Source organism: Schistocerca piceifrons, chromosome X, assembly GCF_021461385.2.
Source record: "Schistocerca piceifrons isolate TAMUIC-IGC-003096 chromosome X, iqSchPice1.1, whole genome shotgun sequence".
In the NCBI taxonomy this organism is placed as follows: Eukaryota; Metazoa; Arthropoda; class Insecta; order Orthoptera; family Acrididae; genus Schistocerca; species Schistocerca piceifrons.
The window spans coordinates 516924662-516951121 of NC_060149.1; the positions used below are offsets into that span (position 1 = coordinate 516924662).

Here is a 26460-nt window from a genome sequence, read left to right on the forward strand (position 1 = left end):
TCAGTCTGTTGCTTTACAGAAGCCTAAAGAAAGAGATCTGCCCGCATCTCGTGGTCGTGCGGTAGCGTTCTCGCTTCCCACGCCCGGGTTCCCGGGTTCGATTCCCGGCGGGGTCAGGGATTTTCTCTGCCTCGTGATGGCTGGGTGTTGTGTGATGTCCTTAGGTTAGTTAGGTTTAATTAGTTCTAAGTTCTAGGGGACTGATGACCATAGATGTTAAGTCCCATAGTGCTCAGAGCTATTTGAATTTTTTTTGAAAGAGATCTACAAAACTTTTACCTTATGCGGAGCACCTGTAGCTGCGCGCAAGAACCCACCGGTAAGATCCTCGTAATAGCTCAATACATACCCTGTAAGCTGTCCTAATCCACATCAAATCGTGCAAATTATCTGAGGAATATGGAATTATCCTCCGCATCGCAGGGACTGCTCCTGCACGATGGTGAGAGTGGCCAGGCGCCAAGAAACTGCTCTGCCTCCCCCCCCCCCTCCCCCCCCCCCCCCAAGCCATGGAATACCACAAGCCGGCGTCCTTGGACGGGTTCTCGAGCGACGATAAGCGCTGTTGGTTGACAGATACTCGGCGGACGCGCAACGGGCGGCCTTTATATAGAGACCGGCTGGAAAGGAGCGCAGAGTCGCCCTGGCCAGCATGTCGCAGCTCTACCTGAGGACGATCGCTTTCTTCGACAAGCGTGTGCCCCCCAAGCTGCGGCCTCTTTGGGAGCACCCTGCAGGTACGCTGTCTCTCTGCCCACTGTACATTAAGATCGTTTCACACTTGACGGGATGGAACAGAAGGTCAAAACGTTCCACAATGCATTTCAAATCACACAGACCGCCAACGGAACGGAACGAGACAGACGATAGTTAGTCCATAAGTAAGAGTGGTTTAACAGCAGCGTACGGTGATCCAAAACATGCCATTCCAAATTATTTAGCTGAAACTTTACGAACAAATTCTTCGGAATGGCCGTTTACACTTCAGCTGCATAAATTTTATACATGAAACCTTCGCTAATTCGGAATTCACGAAGTGAAACGAAGCCTTAACGTACCAGACAGTTCATTTGTTGAAAATATTTGCACATCCCCTCCCTTCCCATACGCTTCAGCTATGGCCGGTAGTGAATAACGTTTGTGTGTATTATTGTTGGTAACAAATACGCAACAACGTCAAATTCTGCACAGTTCGCTTACTGAAGGCTGCATAACGAACTGTGTTAATTTACATCTGTGTGATCGCTTAAGTGCATTGAAGTGTCATGCAACACAGTACAGCAACCAAGATGAGTGTTAGGTATAGATATAAATCATGAACTTCGGGAGGTATTGGGGATGAAAATATTGTCGTGGTATCATCGTGAGAGAGTAGTGCCTCTTTGGCTGCTATAGACCATATCATTATAGCTCCAGATGACAGCAACAATTAACTGGTAAAGTAAGTTCCGTTGTAGAGTAAATGTAGCATAGAAATTTCCACTAAAGCACCGATTTTCACTTTGCAAAAACAGACATAATGTCTTATGGGATAACAGCAATCAGTGATTTTATAATGTTACTTTAAATCCGTCTTGATTGCAAATTTTTTTTATTATTCATATGACCGGTTTCGATTCATTCAGAACCATCTTCAGATCTGATATTTAAGTTACAGGAGTAACCCGTCCAGTTCAGCAACTTTCACATGCTACGTCACAGATGTTTAAAGTAACATTATAGATTTTCACTTTGGTAAACATATAGTAATGTATCGGTTTATGTACCGTGCCTTTAATTTGTTTAATCTTATTGTTCGTTATTGTGATGCCATTACATTAGTTGCTCTTAAATTAAATATAGTGACAGTCTTTCACGTAATATTACAGTTAACTTAGTTTTTATTTAACCACTACATACGCTGTATATTCCTAGTTATAACTTCAGATAACTATTTTACCAAAAACAATTGTTATTCTGATTTTCAGTAATTCAGACTGAGACTCGTAAGTTTGTCCGAATTAGTGAGGCTTCACTGTATTTGCTTATTGTAAACAACGGCATCATACCTGCTGTTACGTTATTTTTTTGTCCCAGACGCGTTTCGTCTTCTGTTTCAAAACTATCTTGTATGAGCAATTTGAAATATATCACGAAAAATTAAGTTTAGATTTAAAACAGTTTACGTCCTGATTTATGCATTACATAAAAGATACTTACAATTACCTTTCCTAATGCGCACCCTGGCAACGTTCCTCTTCCTTCTGGAACCACGTGCTGAGAGTGACATTTGCACTCCACTTGAGAGAATATTGCGCATAATTGGGTTGAGACTGTGTTGATGAAAGCCGCAAAGAGGGAAAATGCAATTTATATATGCGTAAAATGCACGAAAATTTGTTTCAAAGTTGGAAATTTGTGGTAAGGTCTTATGGGACCAAACTACTGAGGTCATCGGCCCCTAAGCTTACACACTACTTAATCTAACTCAAACTAACTTATGCTAAGGACGACATACGCACCCATGTCCGAGGGAGGACTCGAACCTCCGACGAGGGGAGCCGCGCGGACCGTGACAAGACGTCCGAGACAGCGCGGCTACCCCGCCCGGCCGAAATTGGTAAGCCCACATCATTGTATGTGAAAATCAAGACGTGAACTGCTTCAAGTCTGTAAATGAAATTTTGTAGATAAAAAGAAGAATTTGACATTTCAGAGGATCCACTAGCCAAGCAATTTTCGTAACAAATCTAACTAATCCGTCAGCTAAATGCTTCTAATAGAACCTAACCGTTGGAATAAACGCGGAATTCTTGAATATCCCAACGTTCATGAAGTACCGCAATTAAGTTTTACTCCATAAGCAGTAAGACCATTAACACTTGTTCGCAGTCAGCATCGAATGCGGAAGTAGTGTATCACAGTTCGTTGTGTTATTTTTCTTATTTACTCCATATGTATAAATAATATTCTGTACTAAAAGTTTTGATCAGTATTTCGCAAGAAAGGCAGGTGCTAGAGAAGAAAAAGTCACCCAAACTAAATATAACTTTGTTAAATTACGAGAGTATCATCTATGCCATCTGCTAGCAAATCATGTAAACTCATATTTGTGTGTTTGTGTGTGTGTCTGTGTGTGTGTGTGTGTGTGTGTGTGTGTGTGTGTGTGTGTGTGTGTTCGTATTTTGCAAACATTGTATCAGACGCAGAAATAACGGTAGAGGTTGTCAACACGTATGCATTTTCGTACTTCTCTTCGCGGTAATATCACATTTCTTCTTTACTACCAACTTTGGCTGAGCGCCTACCTGTATCACAGGCCCCAGCCGCACGGAATTTAGCGTCGAAATTGGTACAGTGTGCTTTCAACAGCATGTATGTGACATATAACCAAAAGAATTCGTCAACATAGACGTTGCTACCACTACTGGCGGAATACTAATTTCAAGGCGGAGAACAAAGATAAAAACTCCGGCCACGCTTTCTTGGAACACGCAGTATGTGAGAAAAAGATATACGAGACAGGTAAAGAAATTTATGCTAGAGAATCGTCTATTTCGGAACGGTGTGAATCACTGCATGTGAGCAGTTGCTTTTAAGCGATCCAAGGGTGTCTTATTTTCTCGAAATACTCTTTTTTTTCATAATTTTCTGAGGATCCTTCCGGGAATATAATGCAAGCTTTTTTTTCCACCACCTCGATGTTCATTGTCTAATTCACTTGAAGCATCACTTCTCGGTAGTTTATCATTGTAAAATTGCGAGCAGCGCCAGCAAGAAAAACATCCCTGCAAAAGATAAATATGTTAACATCGAACATAAATTTGTTATAACGCCCTTCCTGATAGCATTTGTTTGGAGTGAGGAGTTATAGACAAGTAAGATTTTGACGATAAACAGTACTGACAAGATGAGGATAGAAGCTTTTGAAATGTCGTGCTGTAGAAGAATTCTGAAACTTAGATGGGTAGATCGAGAAACTGATGAAGAGATACAGAATATAACGATTGAGAATAGAGCTTTATGACCCATATTTATTAAAAAAAATAGGATAGCTTGTAGGACACCTCCTAAGCCGTGAAGAAATCGTCAGTTTGGTAGTGAAAGAATCCGTGGGGGTAACAACTGTATGGGGAGACTACGGCTTAAATACTGTGGACAACTGAAACGGATGTAGGGTGCAATAATTATGCAAATATGAAAAGACTTACTCCAGGAAAACTAGCGTTGAAGACTCCACCTTACCAGTCTTTGGGCTGATGACAACAACAACAATAACAACAACATTGTACAACTTACCACTGATGTCCGGTAAAAGTGATTTTTCACGATATGACGTTTGCACCAGAAACATCGGGAGAAGCAATTACCAAACTGATAAACCACCCTACACTTCCCTACATCTATACTATACAGGGTGTTACAAAAAGGTACGGCCAAACTTTCAGGAAACATTCCTCATACACAAAGAAAGAAAATATGTTATGTGGACATGTGTCCGGAAACGCTTACTTTCCATGTTAGAGCTCATTTTATTACTTCTCTACAAATCACATTAATCATGGAATGGAAACACACAGCAACAGAACGTATCAGCATGACTTCAAACACTTTGTTACAGGAAATGTTCAAAATGTCCTCCGTTAGCGAGAATAATGCATCCACCCTCCGTCGCATGGAATCCCTGATGCGTTGATGCAGCCCTGGAGAATGGCGTATTGTATCACAGCCGTCCACAATACGAGCACGAAGAGTCTCTACATTTGATATCGGGGATGCGTAGACAAGAGCTTTCAAATGCCCCCATAAATGAAAGTGAAGAGGGTTGAGGTCAGGAGAGCGTGGAGTCCATGGAATTGGTCCGCCTTTACCAATCCATCGGTCACCGAATCTGTTGTTGAGAAGCGTACGAACACTTCGACTGAAATGTGCAGGAGCTCCATTGTGCATGAACCACATGTTGTGTCGTACTTGTAAAGGCACATGTTCTAGCAGCACAGGTAGAGTATCCCGTAAGAAATCATGATAACGTGCTCCATTGAGTGTAGGTGGAAGAACATGGGGCCCAATCAAGACATCACCAACAATGCCTGCCCAAACGTTCACAGAAAATCTGTGTTGATGATGTGATTACACAGTTGCGTGCGGATTCTCGTCAGCCCACACATGTTGATTGTGAAAATTTACAATTTGATCACGTTGGAATGAAGCCTCATCCGTAAAGAGAACATCTGCACTGAAATGAGGATTGACACATTGTTGGATGAACCATTCGCAGAAGTGTACCCGTGGAGGCCAATCAGCTGCTGATAGTGCCTGCACACGCTGTACATGGTACGGAAACAACGGGTTCTCCCGTAGCACTCTCCATACAGTGACGTGGTCAACGTTACCTTGTACAGCAGTAACTTCTCTGACGCTGACATTAGGGTTATCGTCAACTGCACGAAGAATTGCCTCGTCCATTGCAGGTGTCCTCGTCGTTCTAGGTTTTCCCCAGTCGCTAGTCATAGGGTGGAATGTTCCGTGCTCCCTAAGACGCCGATCAATTGCTTCGAACGTCTTCCTGTCGGGACACCTCCGTTCTGGAAATCTGTCTCGATACAAATGTACCGCGCCACGGCTATTGCCCCGTGCTAATTCATACATCAAATGGGTATCTGCCAACTCCGCATTTGTAAACATTGCACTGACTGCAAAACCACGTTCGTGATGAACACTAACCTGTTGATGCTACGTACTGATGTGCTTGATGCTAGTACTGTAGAGCAATGAGTCGCATGTCAACACAAGCACCGAAGTCAACATTACCTTCCTTCAATTGGGCCAACTGGCGGTGAATCGAAGAAGTACAGTACATACTGACGAAACAAAAATGAGCTCTAACATGGAAATTAAGCGTTTCCGGACACATGTCCACATAACATTATTTGTGTGTGAGCTGTGTGAGGAATGTTTCCTGAAAGTTTGGCCGTACCTTTTTGTAACACCCTGTATAAGCCACCTTACGATGTCGGGCCGAAGGTACTTCCGGTATCTGTCTACACCTTCTTGCCTGTTCCAGTTGCGAATGGCGCTTAGGAATAATAATTATCAGTAACCCTTCGCATTACGTGTAATTCGTAGGATTTTCTGGTTGTGGTCAGTTCGCGAAACTGTATGTGGGAGGAAGTAAAATGCAGTAATATACTCTCTCGGAACTTCAATCGTATACTCTCTGTGGTGTACAACGGCTGTCTTGTAGCGTCTATCACAGGAGTTTGTTGAGCATCTCAGCAATGCTTTTGCATCGACTAAGAGACTGCGCTGTTCCTCTTTGGGCCTTGTCTATCCCAACTCGTAACGGCCCCAGACAGATGAGGAACACTCAAGCATCGGGCGAATAAGTGTTTTGTAAGGCACTTCCAATTAATCTCACCCTGGTATCTGCTTTACTTACAATTTGTTTTATGTGGTCATTCCACTTTAGGTCGGTCCTACTCCTATGTAACTTACTGATGTTGCTGTTAGCCGTGACTTGTAGCCAGTAGTGTAATTGTACCGTAGTGATCTTTTTTGCCACTTTATACGCTAAACGCTACATTTTATTTACGTTATGGTCAACCACTACTTCCTGTACCAATAGTAGATCCTCTGTAGGTATTTCTTGCAACTCGCTACGGTCTTCTGGCGCTGCTACCTTCCTACAGACAACCGCATCGTCTGCAAACAGCCTCATGAAGTTTCCGGCGATATCCACTAGATTATTTATATATTTTGGATCTGTCGATATTGTCCCATTAAGAGCGACGTATTGAGCTCTGTCTGAGAGAAAGCCCTGAATCCAGTTACAAACCTTTTCCGATACTCGGTAGGCTCGTATTTTTTCACTACACGACTATTCAAAATGGTTCAAATGGCTCGGAGCACTATGGGACTTAACTGCTGAGATCATCAGTCCCCTAGAACTTAGAACTACTTAAACCTAACTAACCTAAGGACATCACACACATCCATGCCCGAGGCAGGATTTGAACCTGCGACCGTAGCGGTCGCGCGGTTCCAGACTGTAGCGCCTAGAACCGCTTGGGCCACTCCGGCCGGCACGACTGTTGGGAACTGTTTAAAACGCCCACTTTAAGACAAGAAACACGCCATCAACCTTGGCGCCTTTGTCTACAATATCCTGGATCACACAGCCGAATAGAGTGAGCTGAGTTTCGCAAGATCCATGTTTGCGGAGTCCATGTTAATTTTCATAGAGGACGATTTCCTTCTTCAGATATGCTGTAGTAAGTGAGCATATTCGTGAATAAGCCTAGCGTCACTGTAAAAAGATGTACACACATCAGACGGAGACACACAACACTGCATGTGTCGCGCTAAACCACCCGTGCGCTGGTGAAGAAGAAAGAAATAAAGTAATATGGGTCTAATGTGGCATCGATGTCAGTGGGGACGGAGCACAAGCTCGGAATGGACAAGGAATGGGAAAGCCACGCCATTTCCAAAGATGACGGTAAGTTCCAGTGGGACCAAACTGCTGAGGTCATCGGTCCCTAGGCTTACACACTACTCAATCTAATTTAATCTAACTTACGCTAAGGACAACACACACACCCATGCCCAAGGGAGGACTCGAACCTTCGAAGGGGGGGGGGGGGGAGGGGGGGGGGGGAGCCGCACGAACCGTGGAAAGGCACCGGCACCTAGACAGCGCGGCTACCACGCGCGGCCATTTCCAAGGGAAACATTCTCGTGTTCACCTGAAACGGTATAGAGAATTCACTGCAAAACCGATGTCTAGATAGCTGCTCGGAACTTTGAGTCCCACTCAGCTAGTGGCTTAACTGCTGAGATACTTTGCTCTTTCACTGGTAAGTTTAGAGTTTTAGGGGTGCGGTGTACCATCTGAACATGGAGTGCTGTTTCCTAACTAATTCGAGCTGATAATACAGACGCTGGGCCAGCTCGACCGTGAAAATGAGGTATCGTATGTGGTGTGCACAAAGAAAATTCAGCATGGACGAATGAACAATACTCGGCGTCCGGTGCTGATATCTTGCTAGCTACTGTCGGTTTGCGTGTGATCAATCAATGTTCGACGTTCCAAAAATATGGCATACAGATAATTCTTAATTTACTCATTGTGGTTCGTATTGTTAACATGACTATGTTACTTTCCTGAAGAGTGAAAGGAGAATAGCTCTCCTTCAGTCGCAAATCGTGATTTTTGTTAAAATGCGCTATGTTTTTAGAGCCCTGCCGACTCAACTTCTGATACATTACATAATTTTGACGTAACAGCTATTTTTCGTACTGCACGCACAGAGACTAGATAGAATATGATATAATTATGGCTAATGTATTCTTACAAGAGTTACTCACTCGCTTAATAGCAAGTAATCATTTGTGGCATTGATAATTTACGCTGTATGAAAAAGGCCTTGCGTATTGCAGCATTTCACTTATGCATGTATGTAAAGATATGAGGTGACTTCAAAAAGTAAATTACGCATTATTATCGCAGGCCATTGAAGTCAGAATAGCAAAGACAAGGGTTCAAATACGCGTCCAGCTATCCAGATTTAGGTTTTCCGTGATTTTCCTAAATCGCTCCAGACAAATGTCAGGATGGTTCCTTTGGAACGGCACAGCCGATTTCCTTCCCCATCCTCGAAACAGTCCGAGCTTATGCTCCGTCTGAAATGACCTTGGTATCACCAGAACGTTAGTCGCTAATCTTTCTTTTTTTTATTGTGGCAGACCAAGTAACTTTTATTGAATGCTGCACTGTATTTGTAAGTGACAGAAATACGTGACACTGTTTCTCAACACAATCGCCAAGTTCCTGCAAACAACGCTCGGAACGTTAAAGTAGTCGTTCAATCCCGCGACGACGGAAATCTGCTCCTTTGTCGCAGACCCACTTGATAACCCCCGAAAGGACGTCTTCATAGTTGGAAAATCTCCGATTGTAGCGAATCAGTTCTTCGACTGCCTGGACATGGCCGTCTGTGATCGACGTCGACGTCGACGTCGACGATCAGCATCACCCACGTTTGTGTGGCCAAGTCAAATTGTCGACACCATTTCACCATGGGTCGATGCAACACTGAATTTGGTCGACATACCAACAGAATTTGCTCACAGGAATCGCACTGTACCGCGAACTTCAACTTTGGAGTACAATCCCAGTTTGCTGCGCCATTTCACTCTCACAGTGCGATGCCCGTGTCATCCGTACACCGCAGTAGAACTGCGTCGGCAAGAATCCCAGAACATGTACTCTTTTCTGACAATACGCCCGCCGCTCTTGTTGCGCAATGACCTTAGCGCGGGCCGACATGTGTAATTCACTTTTTAACATAATGGCTTCCTGCAGACTTCGGAGATGACGGGTACAATGCACACACAATGCGCGTTTTAAAACAGAATTACAGTTAACTGCGCGCATATAACTTGAGTAGCAATTTTTGTTTGTTCTCTGCTTAATGACCTGTACGTCGTGATCAACTCTGCCGGGAAAGTTATATCACATCCGTCTTATTCTTTAGGAAAGAAAGCGGTGTGTCTTTTTTCTTGCAGAATATGCGAACTTCGTGCACATTAAACGGTAGCCGGGGTCCCTAAGGCATGCTAATGTGGTGCACTCTGCGCGTACGTAACCGTTTTTCATCTCAGTTCGTCGCAGAAAGTTTCATCGCCAGTATTCGACCGCCAAGGCGTGGGCATACAAGCACTGAACTGTGCATCAGCGTTCTGGGTTCAAGTCGAGGCTTCTGTGGAGCAGTGCTTTTGAGTTACTGCAATCGCATTAGGGAAGACCTACGTTGAATTCTTTGGCCTGCCATCCAGATTTAAGTTTTCCGTGGTTACCCTAAATCACTTAAGGGAAATGCCGGGACGATTTCTCTGAAGAGGACACGGCCAATTTCCTTCCCATCCACTCCCTGCCAGTCTTTGTGCTCCACCTCGAATAATTCCGTTGTCGAAAGAAGCTAAGCTTAAATCTTTCTTCCTTTTTTAGAAAACTTCTCCGGCGTGTCTCGCGGAGTGTGGGAATCTGACACTATCGTTCTTGAACCAACTTCGACTGCTCCCCACAGAAAATTTATATCCCCGTAAAAGGAATAATTTTTCTGGCTCAATTTGTTTGGTCAGTAAAATAAACACTCATGTATGTACTTAGTGCCCACAGTTCTCCCGAAACCGTCTTTGTAGCACTCAGCTGAAAATCAAGTTTCACCGATTATTTATAGATGGTCGCTGATCGTGTTAATTTAGGACACACGACATTTTGACAGCATCATGATACACAAAGAACAGCGAGCGGCCTCTCTACTCACAAGCATTCACGACAAAGATTACATGCTTATACTTCGAAATCCTGAGGTTTAACATATATATTTGTAATTCAGAACAACTGTTGTACTGACAACTAAATATTATAAAATAAAATAAGGATAGATAAAATAAAATAAGGATAGATAAAATAAAAAGATATTTACGTAGATTCTCCACAGCTAATTACAAGATGACAGCCTCGTCAGAAGTTGTTGATACGTTTACAGAAAACTCTCCCCAGAACGTTTCATTTTTATATGTTCTTCAGACGGATATGCAATGCAGAGAAGAAGACAAAACGTCTAAAATCTACTGCGGTTTTTTATCTCACTGGAACAGAGCGTCCAATCTCGTAATAATGAATTCTGTATAAAAAGTGCTTGGCGTTTAATAGGACCAAAACGGATTTGGTTTTCTAAGAAGATAAAACTGTTGCGAGGGCGCAGGAAGGCGTATTGATCACCATAAGCTTTAAACTAATAGGAGTATGGTTCTTTTCGCCTGGAGAGTGCGCTAAGAATATTCCAATAACTAGCAGAAAAATTTCATCGGCTCTAAGAAATTGTTAAAAATATTTTACTACTATCATTACGAGCAAAGTAGGTCACAAGAAATGGAAACTCAACTTACAGGGACAGTATTTTCAGAATATGGAAGTGTGTTACAAAAATTGTATCTGGTGCTAATCGAAAAACGTCCTTCGGAGACCTCTTCAGAAAACTGGGTATTTTGACAACCACTTCAAAATATGTATTAATGGCTTTTGTCACTGTCAATAATTCTCTTTTCACAAAAAATAGTGAAAAGCGGTAACATAACACTACTACCAAAAACATCTGCTAACAAAGACTGCAGCGGGTTAACAGAAGTACAAAATGTAGTCAGATGCATGGCTACACATGTATTCAAGAACCTATCAGAGCAGATTAAATGCCAAGAAGATAATTTGGTGGAATTTAAGACTGAATTAAAGAACTTTCTGTTAGGCAACACCTTTTGAAGCAATGAAAAGTATTCAAATGCACTGAAAAGTATTCTAATGCACTGAAAAGTATCTTCAAAGAAACTCTTACATTCAAAGTTTTAAGTTCAAATGGTTCAAATGGCTCTGAGCCTTATGGCACTTAACATCTGAGGTCATCAGTCCCCTAGAACTACTGAAACCTGACTAACCTAAGGACATCACATACACCCATGCTCGAGGCAGGATTCGAACCTGCGACCGTAGCAGTCGCGCGGCTCCGGACTGAAGCGCCTAGAACCGCTCTGCCAACGCGGCCGGCTAAAGTTTTAAGCAATTTTATAATTAGGATTAACATCTTAATATAGAAAAATTAAGGTCATTTCAGGATATTTGCACTAAAGTGTGCATTTCTGGCTTCTCCTCACATGCCAGAAACCACTCTCCGCGGGATCCATGCGATATCACTAATGCATACGCAACTATATCCTCGAAAACCTCCGACGACACCTCACATTTTATTAATTGGTTAATAATTAAAATTTTGTATATGTGAAGTAATATTTAAATTCACCCTGAACTCAGCCACAATTTTATGCAGCAGTTGTATGATCAAAAGCACTATTAAGAAGAACAGATTGTTTAGAAGAATGTTGCACTCATTGGCAAATCACGTGAAATGTACCAGTGTAACCCCTGAAAGAAAGCTAGAGTATTGTCACAGCACAAGAGACAGCGCTAGGAAGCCGAGGGGGTCTGAAGTTCGTGTGAACGATGACGATTGACATGGGAGTGCACGCAGAAATATTGAAACATCTGCGAGTTTGAGAGGCTACTAGTGCACATGAAAAAAATATAGAAAAAATATTTGATAAAATGTTGAACATTGTCATACAGCGTGGTGCAGTCGATGCTAATTTGAATGATAACAGTTGGCGTCGCCAAAAAGTTGAAATAATAAGCTATAACTCAAAAGAGAATGAATAGGCTATAGGCCTTTTCTTTCATTTAATCACCTTCCCACGAATCATCCTCAAAAATTAGATCGACGCAGTCAATCAGAGCTCACCATCATTTTGTAGATAACAAAGAAAATATCATACATATGTGTAGGAGAATACTTCTTCAGACGTAGATGATACACCAGAACACTGTTTCAAGATAAAGGCTATGAAATTTATTGTTCAAAATTAAATAGTGCAGGTCGCAAACTCTGAAACTAACATTTCATTGCAATCAGTCTACACTATATGAACAGATACAAATTCCGTTGCGTAAATAGACATAACAATTGACGTTTAATAGATAGAAACAGTTTAAATAGTATAACATACAGTTGTATTATACGTATACAAAGAAAAAATCGTACACAGTACACAAATTAAAGAAACACTTTTCATTAAATAATCTATTTTTAACAGTGTAAATGTCAGCTTCATTAAAGGAGAAAAATACAGTTGTTTTTGACGGTATTTGGTACCTAGAAAGGAAAAAACACAATGGATAAAGTACATAGGCTCTATATTTTGCCTTCTAAATACTGTCTGATGTGACAATTTTTCTCTACCAAATAAATATCGATATTCTGACTTGTTAGGGTGATAGGTGTCCTATTATTTCGCTTCTCAGCAGCTTGCCATAGAAAATTGTTAAGAATACATGTTAAAAAGTTGGCTTTGGCCATTAATAAGTTTTATCATTACTAGCTCCTTAAACCCAGAACATTAAAAGTCGGTGGGTGGGGGGGGGGGGGGGGGAGAATATTACATTTCTGCCAAACCATCGTAAAGTTTAGTCCACATTTTATTAAAAGGAAGTCATAATTTATAGGTTACGATTTAATTAATTACAATTATTCGGTTTCCAATGGTACGTTACATACGAAATTAAGTACAAAGTGTCCATTTTATACCATACTGCAATCATAGGTTCTACGAGGGTTTTCGTAATGTAGGGTTAATCCTGATACTATATCATGACTTTTTGTATGACGGTTAGTATCCTATAACCTCACTTTCACCGTTAGGTATTGGGGTAAGCGATGTGACGTGTTGGTGTTCTGTCTAACGTGAAAACATCGCTGTTTGACAGTGACGTCGCTTGCCTTTTCGTTCCGTACACATTCAGTACGAATCGACCATTACTCTCTGGTTAGCTGCATCCACTGACCAGCTCTAGCGAAGTCATATATGACTTAGACCCTCCGGGGGATGCATCCCTAATCCTCTTGTCGTCGGCAGGGCGTTAAGTACAAATCTTCATTCTTCGAAATCTACGAGTGTTATTTTTCAGAAATGACATGGCCTTCATCGAGGTTAATCGTCTCCTCTGTCGAAATTAGCGAGGCTTTCGTAACGACGGATCGTGTGAACACAGCTTGTCCTCGAAACGCACACAAGCCAAGCGGCAGATAGCGGCTAGCAGTTAGATACGGTGTTCCTTGACATTCGGAGAGGTCTTCACGCCATTCCCACAATAAAGCGCCCACTTACCTACCACATGAGTGGTATACGACTGGCTCGAGTATTTGTTCTTTTGTAGGACGCAATATATCTCCTAAAGCACAAAGGCGCGTGGACCTCTCCTCGATTGCAAGCGGTCATTGAGAGCGCTTGGGGCGAGAAAAAGGACTAGCCACCACAACAGTATTTTCACTTTCGTTGTTCTCTCAGGTGACAGAAATGCCGATCTTCCTGGTGCATTGTATATGGGAGAACAAGACACAGCATGTGCTTGGATTAAAATAAGCGTAAGACTGGGATGTAAACTTTCGCCTCTACTATTCAGCCAGTACAGGGTGGTCCATAGGTGTGAAACCACCATTCTAAAACACACATAGGTGGATAAACATAAATTTAAAGTCGAGTGGTATGAAACGGAAGAGGGTGGGAAACCTGTGAGGGGATGTTACCAACATGGTGGCCTTTTTGGAAGTCACCGTCTTAGATCCAACTCGTAATCTCCAAATGAAAGGAGGGACATGTGAGATATTAAACAGATAGAGAATTGCACGATTGAAACAATGGTGTTTTTCACTTGAGCACTTTATGCATCCTCGAGTTACGTCGTAGTTTATACACAACAGGGCAAATGCTGATGATGACACATAAAGGTCACAGGATGTGCTCGACGGGTTTCCAACACTTTGAAAGGTTGTTGTTACCCACTTCACGCATTCCGCTCGGACTTTAACCAACACATGTACCGGAGTGTGAACTCAAACGTCAACAATCCGCTCCCTGAGGTATGACGTAGGCTGGTCTCAGTTTTCTGCCAAATGTGGATAACACGGGTGCGCATCTATGTTGAAATCAGGGTGTTCTCAATGTGTTCGGCTTGTGTTAACCTCAACTTCTTTCACGTCACTTGTAAGGAAGAAAAATCAGTCAAAACTCGAGAGTTGTCTGTCTATTTAATATGTCAATCACCCCCTTTCCATTTCAATATTACAAGGATCATCCGAGATGAAGGCTTCCAAGATGGTAGCCATATTGTTAACATTGCCTCACACGTTTTCTTCGTCTCCTATCTCATATTACTTAACTTTACATTTCTGTTTATCCACCCGTTTATGTTTTAGAACCGTGATTCCACGCTTGCAGATCATCCTGAGTATCGAGAAGCAATGAAGGAAATAAAAGATAGGTTCAGAAGCGGGATTAAAATTAAAGGTGAAAGGATATCGGTGATAAGATTCACTGAGGACATTGCTGTACTTTGAGAAAGTGAGGAAGAACCACAGTTTTTTTTTCCTTAATTATTATTTCATCCCACTCGCCCCATATGGGCGGGATGTGGGCTGTCAGCGAAGACAAATCGCTGCTCTTCAGCCATATGACAGTAAAAATTTTAAAACATATCATAAAATTAGACATGTCGGTTGACAAAGATGAATGCTTGACACAACAAAAAGACAGATCGTCAGATAAATAAGTCAAAATATAAAATGTTGATTTGGTGAGTTATTAAAATATTGACACAGATGAAATGACAAAATGAATGTTTCACAATATGTAAAAGATACATGGACAGATACATAAGTTAAAAGAAAAGAAAGCCGATGTGTTGACTGGTTAAGATAGAGACAAGGACATCTGAAGTGATGAGTGGATATAGACTGCCAGGGATAGGATTGTCATGGAAACAGGGCAGTCGGGGTAATCCGTAAGAGGGTGATGGTGTGGGCGGATGTTTGGAGGAGGGATTTGGTACAGTGAAGAGGAATGCTGTTTTGGACCAAGGCTCAGGATGTGAGTGGTGAGGAATGGAAACCTGACCAGGGGAGAAGGTTGGGTTCTTTTAGATCTGGTAGGACGGCCATGCATCAGGGCAGATTTCGTGGTCGGGTAAGGAAAGGCGATGAAAATTTTGTTGAGAGAGGATGTGGAGAGCGTGGAGGTGTAGTGCTGGGGTAATATGGTGGTAGAGGCGTGGAAGAGCACCAGGATCAGCGAGCAGGGAGGAAACTAGCGGGTGGCAAGTATCAAGTTTACGGGCAACGTAGGTACTCGGATAAGTTCAGGGTGGAAGAGTTGGGCGGAAAATTTACAAGTTGATAGAGGATTCAGAATTATAGGTTCTTTGAATGGAACAAATAGTCTATTGAGCACAGAATATGAATTGAGAGTTAAACAAAGAAAGACAAAGGCACGGAGAGACAGCAGAAATGAGATTATTGACAAACTTAACATCAAAATTGGAAACCATTTAGTAGAAGAAGTGAAGGAATTCTGTTACCTTAGAAGCAAAATAACGCCTGACGTTTGAAGCAAGGAGGGCATAAGAAGTAGACTAGCGCCGGCGAAGAGAGCATTCGTCGTCAAAAGACATCTACTGGTATCAAATACAAGTTTTAATTTGAGAGAGGAAGTTCCGGGAATGTACATGTGGAGCACAGCACTGTATGAAAGTGAGTCATGGACTGTGGGAAAACCGAAAAATAAGATAGTCGAAGTGGTTGAGATCTATCGTTACATACGGATACTGAAAATTAAGTGGACTAACAAGATATGAAGAGGTTCTCGACAGAATCGCTGATTCATGGAATACGCGGAAAACATGAAACAGAAGAATATGGCGTGTGTTACAACATCAGCGAAAAACTTTTGTGGTACTAGAGGGAGCCACAGTGGCCAAAAAATGTAAGGTACGACAGTGATTGCTATATACCCAACAAATAACTGAGCACATTAGGTGTAAGTGGCACTTTGAGATAAAGGGAGTGGCACAGGAGAGGAAATCATGAAGGGTCGCATTGGACAACTCAGAAGAACTAATGACCCAAGGAAACGAAACCATTTTCTTCTCGCTGTCCTCCGTGTTTCTGAGCCACGTCGTTGCCTTGTAAGGCCGAAGTTGCAACTTCGGATCCAATCTCGAGCATCAGTGTAGATTTTAAATGTGCCGCTGGGTGTACATCCACTGTATACATTAAAATATCTTATTATGGTACTCCTGGATATATTTTAAAAAGTTGTTAAATGTGTCACTGTTCATAGTTCGGTTTTGAGAAGGTGTGGAACGTAAGCAGCGACTGGGAAACACGCATAAAATCTATCTGTACGATATCTGAAGTGTAGGTCGTATAGTATCAGATAAGATTTGGGTTCCAGAAATCGATATGAGTTTCTCACCTCTTCAGATGTTGCTGATTACCAGTGGAAATTCCGAACAGCATCGTTATAAAATACCCGAGTAGCTGTACCTATGTTTCTTTCCCCAAAAGTGATTTGTTTGTGCGATAACGTTGCACATGCGACCGCAAAAGGCCAGCGTTCAAGGTAATGAATCAAAGAAAATGCAACTTTAGCTTTCACGAATCTGTGAAGGTCCTTGACTGGACTGTGGCATTCACTATTAAAATGAAGTATCTCATTATCCAGCTTGTCGATTCTCACTTGCTAATAGTATTAAATTACTCATTTTGAAATTACATATGTGTGCAGACTGAATAAAAGCAGTTTGTTTTCCCATAAGCGTCTTCAGATACTCTGCGTGTTGATGTTGCGCTATGCCGATATTTCGCCTTAAACAAGTCGCAGCCGTTTCCTCCCACATCCTCGTCTAAAACTAAGTAATTGAGCTCTTCCTGGCGACCTTGCTATTGATGGACAGCTCAGTTTAAAAAAATGCTCTCAAATAGAAGACCACTTACATCTTGTCGGAAACTATATCACTCCTTAGCTTCAGCCTGGAATTTACTGAGCTGATCTCGAAAATGTGTTCGCTTTTCTTTTATTTTTAAAACAACTTTAAGATGATACGAAATATTACATCCTTCGACATATTTTCTGGTGCTAACTAAAGTTTCAAAATACTCAGCACTTTAATAAAAAAACTATTTGTCGAAAATACTGCAGTCGAGAATAATAGAAATTTCTTCCACAATCTGCCTGCAAAGAGAATTCTTCCATCAGCTAGTAGAGGCGTTGGCTTCAATACAGTGACGTCATGCGCGGACTGTATCATCTACGTTTCAACGTCTACACCTACAGGGGCTGCACAAAAATGTGGAAACATGCTTGAACATAAATACAGGTGGGGTGAAAAGTGGCAATTGATTCTAAATAATGAAGACTGTGACGTCGTCCACATGAGTACTAAAAGGAATCCGCTAAATTTCGGTTACAGGATAAAATACACAAATCTAAAGACCGTGAATTCAACTGAATACTAAGGGATTACAATCACAAATAGCTTAAACTGGAACGATCACATAGATAATGTTGTGGGGAAAGCAAACCAAGGACTGCGATTTATTTTAGAAAGAAAGTTCTGGGAATGTACATGTGGAGCACAACATTGTGTGAAAGTGCAACTTAGAAAATGCAACAGGTCTACTAAAGGGACTGCTGACATACGCTTCTCTGCCCTCTTCTGGAGTACTGCTGTGCGGCGTAGGATCAGCATCAGATAAGACCGAAGGTGGATCTTGAAAAACTTCAAAGAAGGGCAGCTCGTTTTGTATTAGAGAGGATCAGGGGCGAGAGTGCCACGGACATAATACACGAACTGGGGTGGCAATCATTAAAACAAGGATGTTTTTCGTTGCGACAGGATGTTTTCATAAAATTTCAGTCACGAGCTTTTTCGTCAGAGAGAGGAAATACGAGGGTTGTAACTTAAATAGTGGTAACTATTTATTCACAGCCGATACAAAAGAGTTACATATTTGCACCTGTTACTGTCCTTCAAAGTAGTCACCAGCGTTGTGTAGAACCCGTTGCCAGCGATGTGGAAGGCGTACTATATCGTTAGCAGAACCTGTTCTGTTGATGGTGCGAATGGAGCGGTCTAAAATTATGGTGATTCTCGTGTAAGACTGTGATGATTTTATCCTAAAGTATAACGTTCCTCCACGGCAGACCGTCAGTGAACAGTATTACTGTTCGTTTTTCGAGCATCACCTGCGACCAGCTTTCCGAAAGAAGCGGGGACACTTTCTGCGCAACCCACCCATCATTTTGCACGACAATGCACGGGCTCATACAGCGCAAGCTGTGGCTGCTCTGTTCGGTCGATGGGACTGGGAAGTGCTGTACCATCCACCATGCCGGCCGGTGTGGCCGTGCGGTTCTAGGCGCTTCAGTCTGGAACCACGTGACCGCTACGGTCGCAGGTTCGAATCCTGCCTCGGGCATGGATGTGTGTGATGTCCTTAGGTTAGTTAGGTTTAAGTAGTTCTAAGTTCTAGGGGACTGATGACCACAGATGTTAAGTCCCATAGTGCTCAGAGCCATTTGAACCATCCACCATACTCCCCGAACTTAAGTCATTGTGACTTTGATTTGATTCCGAAGATGAAGAAACCACTTCGTGGCATTCGCTTCAGAACTGTTCCAGAGATTCGACAGGCAGTAGACCGCTCCATTCGCACCATCAACAGAACAGGCTCTGCTAACGGTATACTACGCCATCCACATCGCTGGCAACGGGTTCTACACGACGCTGGTGACTACTTTGAAGGAGAGTAACAGGTGCAAACATGTAACTCTTTTGTATCGGTTGTGAATAAGTAGTTGCCGCTATTTAAGTTGCAACCCTCGTATTTTGTTGGCGCCCACCTACAATGGAGAAATAATCGTCATTATAAAACATGAAAAATCAGAGCTCGCACGGAAAGATTTACGTCTTCGTTTCTCACGCGAACTGTTTGAGAATGGAATGGTAGAGCAATAGCTTAAAGGTGGTTCGATGAACCCTTTGCCAGGCGCTTAATTGTGAATTGCAGAGTAATCAGGTAGGTGTAGATGTAGATACTAGCCACGTCTGCAGGTTATTGTTTTGTATTTAACCACGAACTGCACCTGCACAATGCCCTGAACATGTTGTAAGTGTCAGTCGTGCTCAGAACAGTGTTCCGTGTAATTTTGAGTGCGTTAAGTCGGAGCTAAGAGAATTCGAACGTGGGCGAAGTACTTGTGCTCGTATGGTGGGTGCTTCCGTAACCAAGATAGTCGAAGTGTTTGATGGTTCAGGAGGCACCGCATTGGAGATTTATACCACATACAGAGAAAGGGGATATACACTACTGGCCATTAAAACTGCTACGCCACGAAGAGGACGTGCTACAGAAGCGAAATTTAACCGACAGGAAGAAGATGCTGTGATATGCAAATGATTAGCTTTTCAGAGCATTCACACAAGGTTGGCGCCGGTGGCGACACCTACAACGTGCTGACATGAGGAAAGTTCCCAACCGATTTCTCATACACAAACAGCAGTTGACCAGCGTTGCCTGGTGAAACGATGTTGTGATGCCTCGGGTAAGGAGAAGAAATGCGTACCATCACGTTTTCGACTTTGATAAAGGTCGGATTGTAGCCTATCGCGATTGCGGTTTATCGTGTTGTGACATTGCCCCTCCCGTTGGTCGAAATCCAATGACTGTTAGCAGAATATGGAATCGGTGGGTTCAGGAGGGTAATACGGAACGCAGTGCTGGATCCCAACGGCCTCGTATCACTAGCAGTCGAGATGACAGGCATCTTATCCGCTTGGCTGTAACGGATCGTGCAGCCACGTCTCGATCCCTGAGTCAACAGATGGGGACGTTTGCAAGGCAACAACCATCTAAAAAAAATGGCTCTGAGCACTATGCGACTTAACTTCTGAGGTCATCAGTCGCCTAGAACTTAGAACTAATTAAACCTATCTAACCTAAGGACATCACACACATCCTTGCCCGAGGCAGGATTCGAACCTGCGACCGTAGCGATCACGCGGTTCCAGACTGAAGCGCCTTTAACCGCACGGTCACACCGGCCGGCCAACAACCATCTGCACGAACAGTTCGACTACATTTGCAGCAGCATGGACTATCAGCTCGGAGACCATGGCTGCGGTTATCCTTGGCGCTGCATCACAGAGAGGAGTGCCTGCGATGGTGTACTCAACGACGAACCTGGGTGCACGAATGGCAAAACGTAATGTTTTAGGATGAATCCATGTTCTGTTTACAGCATCATGATGGTCGCATCCGTGTTTGGCGACATCGCGGTGAACGCACATTGGAAGCGTGTATTCGTCATCGTCATACTGACATATCACCGGGCGTGATGGTATGGGGTGGCATTAGTTACACGTCTCGGTCACCTCTTGTTCGCATTGACGGCACTTCGAACAGTGGACGTTACATTTGAGATGTGTTACGACCCGTGGCTCTACCCTTCATTCGATCCCTGCGAAACCCTACATTTCAGCAGGATAATGCACGACCGCATGTTGCAGGTCCTGCACGGGTCTTTCTGGATACAGCACATTATCCAGATCTCTCACCAATTGACAACGTCTGGTCAATGGTGGCCAAGCAACTGGTTCGTCACAATACGCCAGTCACTGCTCTTGATGAACCGTGGTATCGTTTTGAAGGTGCATGGGCAGCTGTACCTGTACACGCCATCCAAGCTCTGTTTGACTCAATGCCCAGGCGTATCAAGTCCGTTATTACGGCCAGAGGTGGTTGTTCTGGGTACTGATTTCTCAGGATCTATGCACCCAAATTGCGTGAAAATGTAATCACATGTCAGTTCTAGTATAATATATTTGTCCACTGAATACCCGTTTATCATCTGCATTTCTTCTTGGTGTAGCAGTTTTAATGGCCAGTAGTGTACACCATGCGGTGAGTCACAACGCAGACGTAAGCGTGTGTTGAGCGATAGTGACGGACGTCCATTAAAGAGGCTTGTGACGAAAAATAAAGAGGACAACAGCTGCAGAAGTCATTGCAGAACTGGACGTCGCAATCGCGAACCCTGTCAGCACCAAAACAACAGGAAAGAAGCTCCATAAGCAGGAAACTGCAGGGGGAGCTGGAATTCCAAAACCACTTATCGATTATGCAAATGCTCGTAACAGGAAAACGTAGTACACGAAGCCATAAAACCTGGACTATGGAAGAAAGTCATTTGGTCGGATGAGGTAAGGGAGAGGAAATTTAGAGTTTAACGTCCAGTAGACAGCGCAGCATTAGAGACGGAGCTCAAGTCAAAACGGCCGTGCCCTTTTTAAAGGAACCACCGGCATTTGCCTGGAGCATTTAATGAACTGACAGAAGACCTAAATTTGGATGGTGGACGGGGATCTGAAACGTCGTCCTCTCGAATGCGAGTCCAGTGTGATAACTACTGCGCCACAGCGCTGAGTACTTAGTCAGATGTGTCTTGTTTCACACTGTTTCCAATTTCCGGCCCAGTTTACGCCCCAAGAGTGAAAAAAGGTGAGTGTTCAGTCGTGTGTGTAGCCACATCGTTGCATTCCATGGTGCTGACCAGAGTCACCCAATGGTGCAATGATTGTTCGCCGATGGTGATGATGTGTTCCTAGACGACAGGGCTCCTGTTCATATAACTCGTATCGTCCAGGGCTGGTTTTGTGAGCACGAGGATGACGTGTCACATATCTCCTGGCCAACACAGTCGCCAGAACTTAATACTATTGACTCTTTGGGGAGAAGGGTGCGTGATTCCTACCCACTTCCATCATCGTTACCTTAACTTAACACTATTTTGCAGGAAGAATAGTATAAGATCCCTTTGTCCTGGAGGCCAAATAAAAAATTTAAAAAAAAACAAACAAGATTCCCTTGAAAACCATACAGGACCTGTATTCATCCATTCTGAGACGACTGGAAGCTGTATTGAATGCCAAAAGTTTTCCTACACCGTATTAGGCAAGGTAATACGTAATGTTTTTGGGTTTTCCGTACTTTTATCCACCACCTGCACATCTTGTGAGGAGATGGCTGTTTTGCGGACCACCGTCATTTCCTCGACTTACTGTTCTACTGACGACTGATGCGTGGGCAGAACCGCTGTTACTGAACCTCAGTGTCAGCTCCGGTTTGTTTTACTTTACCATCAAGATCATTCCACAATATAAAACGTGTTTCAAGAAGAATAGTAAATATTTTAGGAGGCGGTAGTACAGACTAACTCAGAATAGTTAATATTTTAGGAGGTGGTAGTACAGACTAATTCGAATAAAATAAAACAGATGTCCAATTTTTATTTTTTATAGAGACGCAGCTGTTAGCATGTAATCCTTACAAATACTCACAGAAGGTGTCAAGTAGAGGCAAATGATTACGTTCGAGGTTGATTTTCACATATTCCGCCTTCGACATAATGCACTTTCAAATTCTCCTCACAACACCATGTGTTGCTCGTCTGAAGTCGTCTTGGCGAACTTTCACTGGGGGTGGCACTACCCATATTCTGAACGATCAATTCGTCTCTTGTGTTTACTTTCTCTTTGTAGACTTCAACTTCCAGCCAGGCAAAAATGTGAAGCACTAATGCGCAGGGTCCTTGGAGGCCAAGAAACCTCTTCTCCCCTCGTCGGCCTAATACTGGTAGTAAAAGTTCCGTCCACCAAAAGGACTCGAACCACATTACCTCCGAATTGAGCGCCATTACATAGGATGCGTTAGTGTCATCGTCTACAGAAGCAGGTAGTATTTCAGTGACGAACCAGTTACGGAAAAAATTGTTATAATTTGGACATTCTGCATTAATCCCAACTGCTAATGTCCCATATTGACGAGGAATACTCAAGAATCTGTCGAATGGCAGTTTGTCAAAAAGGCTTTGGCGTTGTTTAAATTTATTATGAAACTCTCTCTGCCGACGTTGCCATTTTCTAACACAGCTATTGGACCAGTTTCTCAAAAAAATGGTTCAAATGGATCTGCACACTATGGGATTTAACTTCTGATGTCATCAGTCCCTTAGAACTTAGAACTACTTAAACCTAACTAACCTAAGGACATCACACACATCCATGCCCCAGGCAGGATTGGAACCTGCGACCGTAGCGGTCGCGCGGTTCCAGACTGTAGCGCCTAGAACCGCTCGGCCACTCCGGCCGGCGGACCAGTTTGTCATTCTTCACCACTGTGCTCGGCACGTAAGTGCCATATCTAAAGCGTATTGTACAAATTCTTGATACTCCGTATTCTCAGCTGCAGGAATGTACGCTATCTGATCAAAAGTATCCGAACAACCCTTTGTAACACGGAACTGACGAGTATATGTCACGAGAGGCGAACCCGCAAGCATAACGGACGCGGGGAGTACTGTGTTGTCAGTAGAGAAACAGAAACAGCCGAATTCGTTGGTCAGGAGAGGTCAGTGATTTCGAATGTGGTCCAGTCATTGTGTTTTGTCTCGACAACAAATCCATCAAGGACATATCAACCTTCAAAATCTGCACAAGTCGACTGATGGTGATGTGACTGTGAAGCGAAAACGCGAAGAAACAACCACAGCTGAACCAAGGCCAGATAGACATCATGAACTGACGGACAGGGACCACCGAGCACTGCGGAGGGTGGTTACAAAAATAGCATGAAATCTGCGGAAGGAAGCACTCGTGAGTTCCAAAGTGCTGCCAGTCGTCCAAATAGCACAATGATTGCACAGGGAATTAATAAGAATTGGGTCCAATGGTTGAGCAGCTCCTCATATGCCACACATTACTGTTGCTAATGCAAAGCTACTCTTGGTATGGTGTAAAGAGCAGTGGATGAGTGGAAACTAGTGATTTGGAGTGATGAATCACGCTATACCGTTTGGCTGTCCGATGGGTTTGGTCAGTGCCTGGAGAACATTACCTGCCATGATGTGTAGTACCAGCAGAGAAGTCCAAAGGAGGTGATGTTACAGTATGGCGATGATTTTTGTGGTAAGAGTGCGGTCCCATTATTGCGCTTAGGATAACGGTAAATGAAGAACAATGTGAATATATTTTACAGCATCGTGTACTGCATACAATAGAGGGACAGTTCGGAGACGATGAGTGTATCAGCATGACATGGCCCCCTGCCATAAATCAGCATATGTGAGACAATATCTTGTGGTAATAACATCCCTAGAAAGGACTGCATTGCCCAGAATCTCGTTCTGAGCCCAACTGAACACTTTTGGTGTCAGTTAGAACGACACTTCTTTCAATACCCCAGCATCCATCATGATTATCTTCTCTGGTTTCAGCTCTTGAGGAAAAATGGTCTGCCATTCCTCCACAGACATTCAGATACCACGCTGAAATTGTCCCGAGCAGAGTTCAAGACGTCATAAAGGCAGAGGGTGGACACACCTCATGTTAATGTACACTAATAAGTGTCCAGATATCGACCAAGTCGCGTATATTTGATTTTGACTGCTCAGGTAATCCGCAATACGTTTCTTGTCACACTTGCAAAGCAGACCAGGAATTGTGGCCATGGCAGTGTGTCTGACGTTCCCAGGGATCTAAACGTCTGGTGCAAAATAAGTGCTCGTAAAGCTCGTTGGGTGTTACAATAGATCCTGGGTGACTTGCTTGATACGTCAACTGATAAGACGTTTCTCAGAGTAATTTACGAATGCTGTCGCCGCGTGTTCCCTTATCAGCACACGGCAGCGCTATCTTGCTGTAGTATCGCCGACATCCCTGACGGCGTATCGGGTTTTTCCTTTAGGGAAATCGCACATGTCATCTACTATCAGTCTTCAGTATTTTTATTTACAATTGCCATGACGCGCAAAGGTGCGAAACGAATACCGGAATTATTCGGATTTTCCTATCGTTATCTGGGTCAGTGATTCCCAGAAATTTTCCGTCTGAGCAGATCTTTTAAACAAAAGGTTAAGTGTACTCTTTGTTCTCAAACTAGCTAGCTTTATATTTTGTAATAATTTACCCGATGACTTTTTTGAAGTAAATTATAGAAAATGGGTTCTTATTTCGGAAACAATTATTAAGGTACTACGTGAACAGACAAACTACATATATAATTTTATACGTTCAGAATGTGCTCCGCAAATGACTGCACGATAATTGGTGGAGGGTTCTTCTTACCTTTCCTTCTTCATTCCTACCGGTTGCGATGGAAGAGTAACTGCATGGATGCTTTCTTTTAGGCTCAAATCGTTCTTATCTTTATGTTTGTTACTGAAAATATACGATTAGAAAACAGTAATTATTTTATTTCCTAGGTGATACACCGACTCTCTGAAACTATGCAAAAACATTTCACCAGAACAGGAGGTCAAGCGCTTCAGTTGCCATCTATACTCGCTAATCAGTTAGGTAACAGTTTCGTATGAATTAAACTGCTCGACTGCAGAACTTCTTCGAATGCGTACTGACTAATGGATGTTCGTATATAAGCTTTCCATTGATTTACGGTTTCCCGTCATTTCCTAATGCTCCACACGTTATTTTCGCAATTTCTATTTGGTATATTTTCTAGTTAGTTTAGTTAGTTAGTTTCATGTTTCATGGATCATTTGCACGATAAATCTAATTATTAAATATACAGATGTGAGTTAGTAATTCCTACCCACTACCTTTTACACATTACAATAACAGAAATTCTTCTACAGAATAGGAGTTGTCAAGGAGAAACTTTTTCAGGGTTTATTTACAACAAAATTCATGAGGGAATAAATATGCTGTGAAGCGGTACTCAAAACAGATTTCTACAAGAAGACCGTGTGAGAGCACCACATATCACTCTTGTCGCACGTTTTTGAGCAACAAACACTTTCTTTTTTGAAGATGAGTGACCATAGAACATTTTCCCATACAACTCTATTGATTGAAAATATACAGAATATGTCAACTTTCTAATTTGACTCTCCCCAGGATTTAAAGTGATTCTAACTGCAAATGTGGCTGAAATAAGTTGTTTTAGGTGTTCCACAATG

The 26460-nt window shown here is 42.8% G+C and overlaps 1 protein-coding gene across 1 annotated transcript in view; it reads left to right on the forward strand.

The window, feature by feature from the left end:
* Positions 1-587: 587 nt before the first annotated feature.
* The window catches only part of LOC124722865 (mitochondrial pyruvate carrier 2-like), a 60596-nt gene continuing 34723 nt past the window's right edge, over positions 588-26460 (forward strand). The window contains exon 1 of the mRNA XM_047247996.1: positions 588-737. Coding sequence (XP_047103952.1) covers positions 653-737 — 85 coding nt within the window. The 5' untranslated portion in view covers positions 588-652. The remainder of the gene's footprint in view (positions 738-26460) is intronic.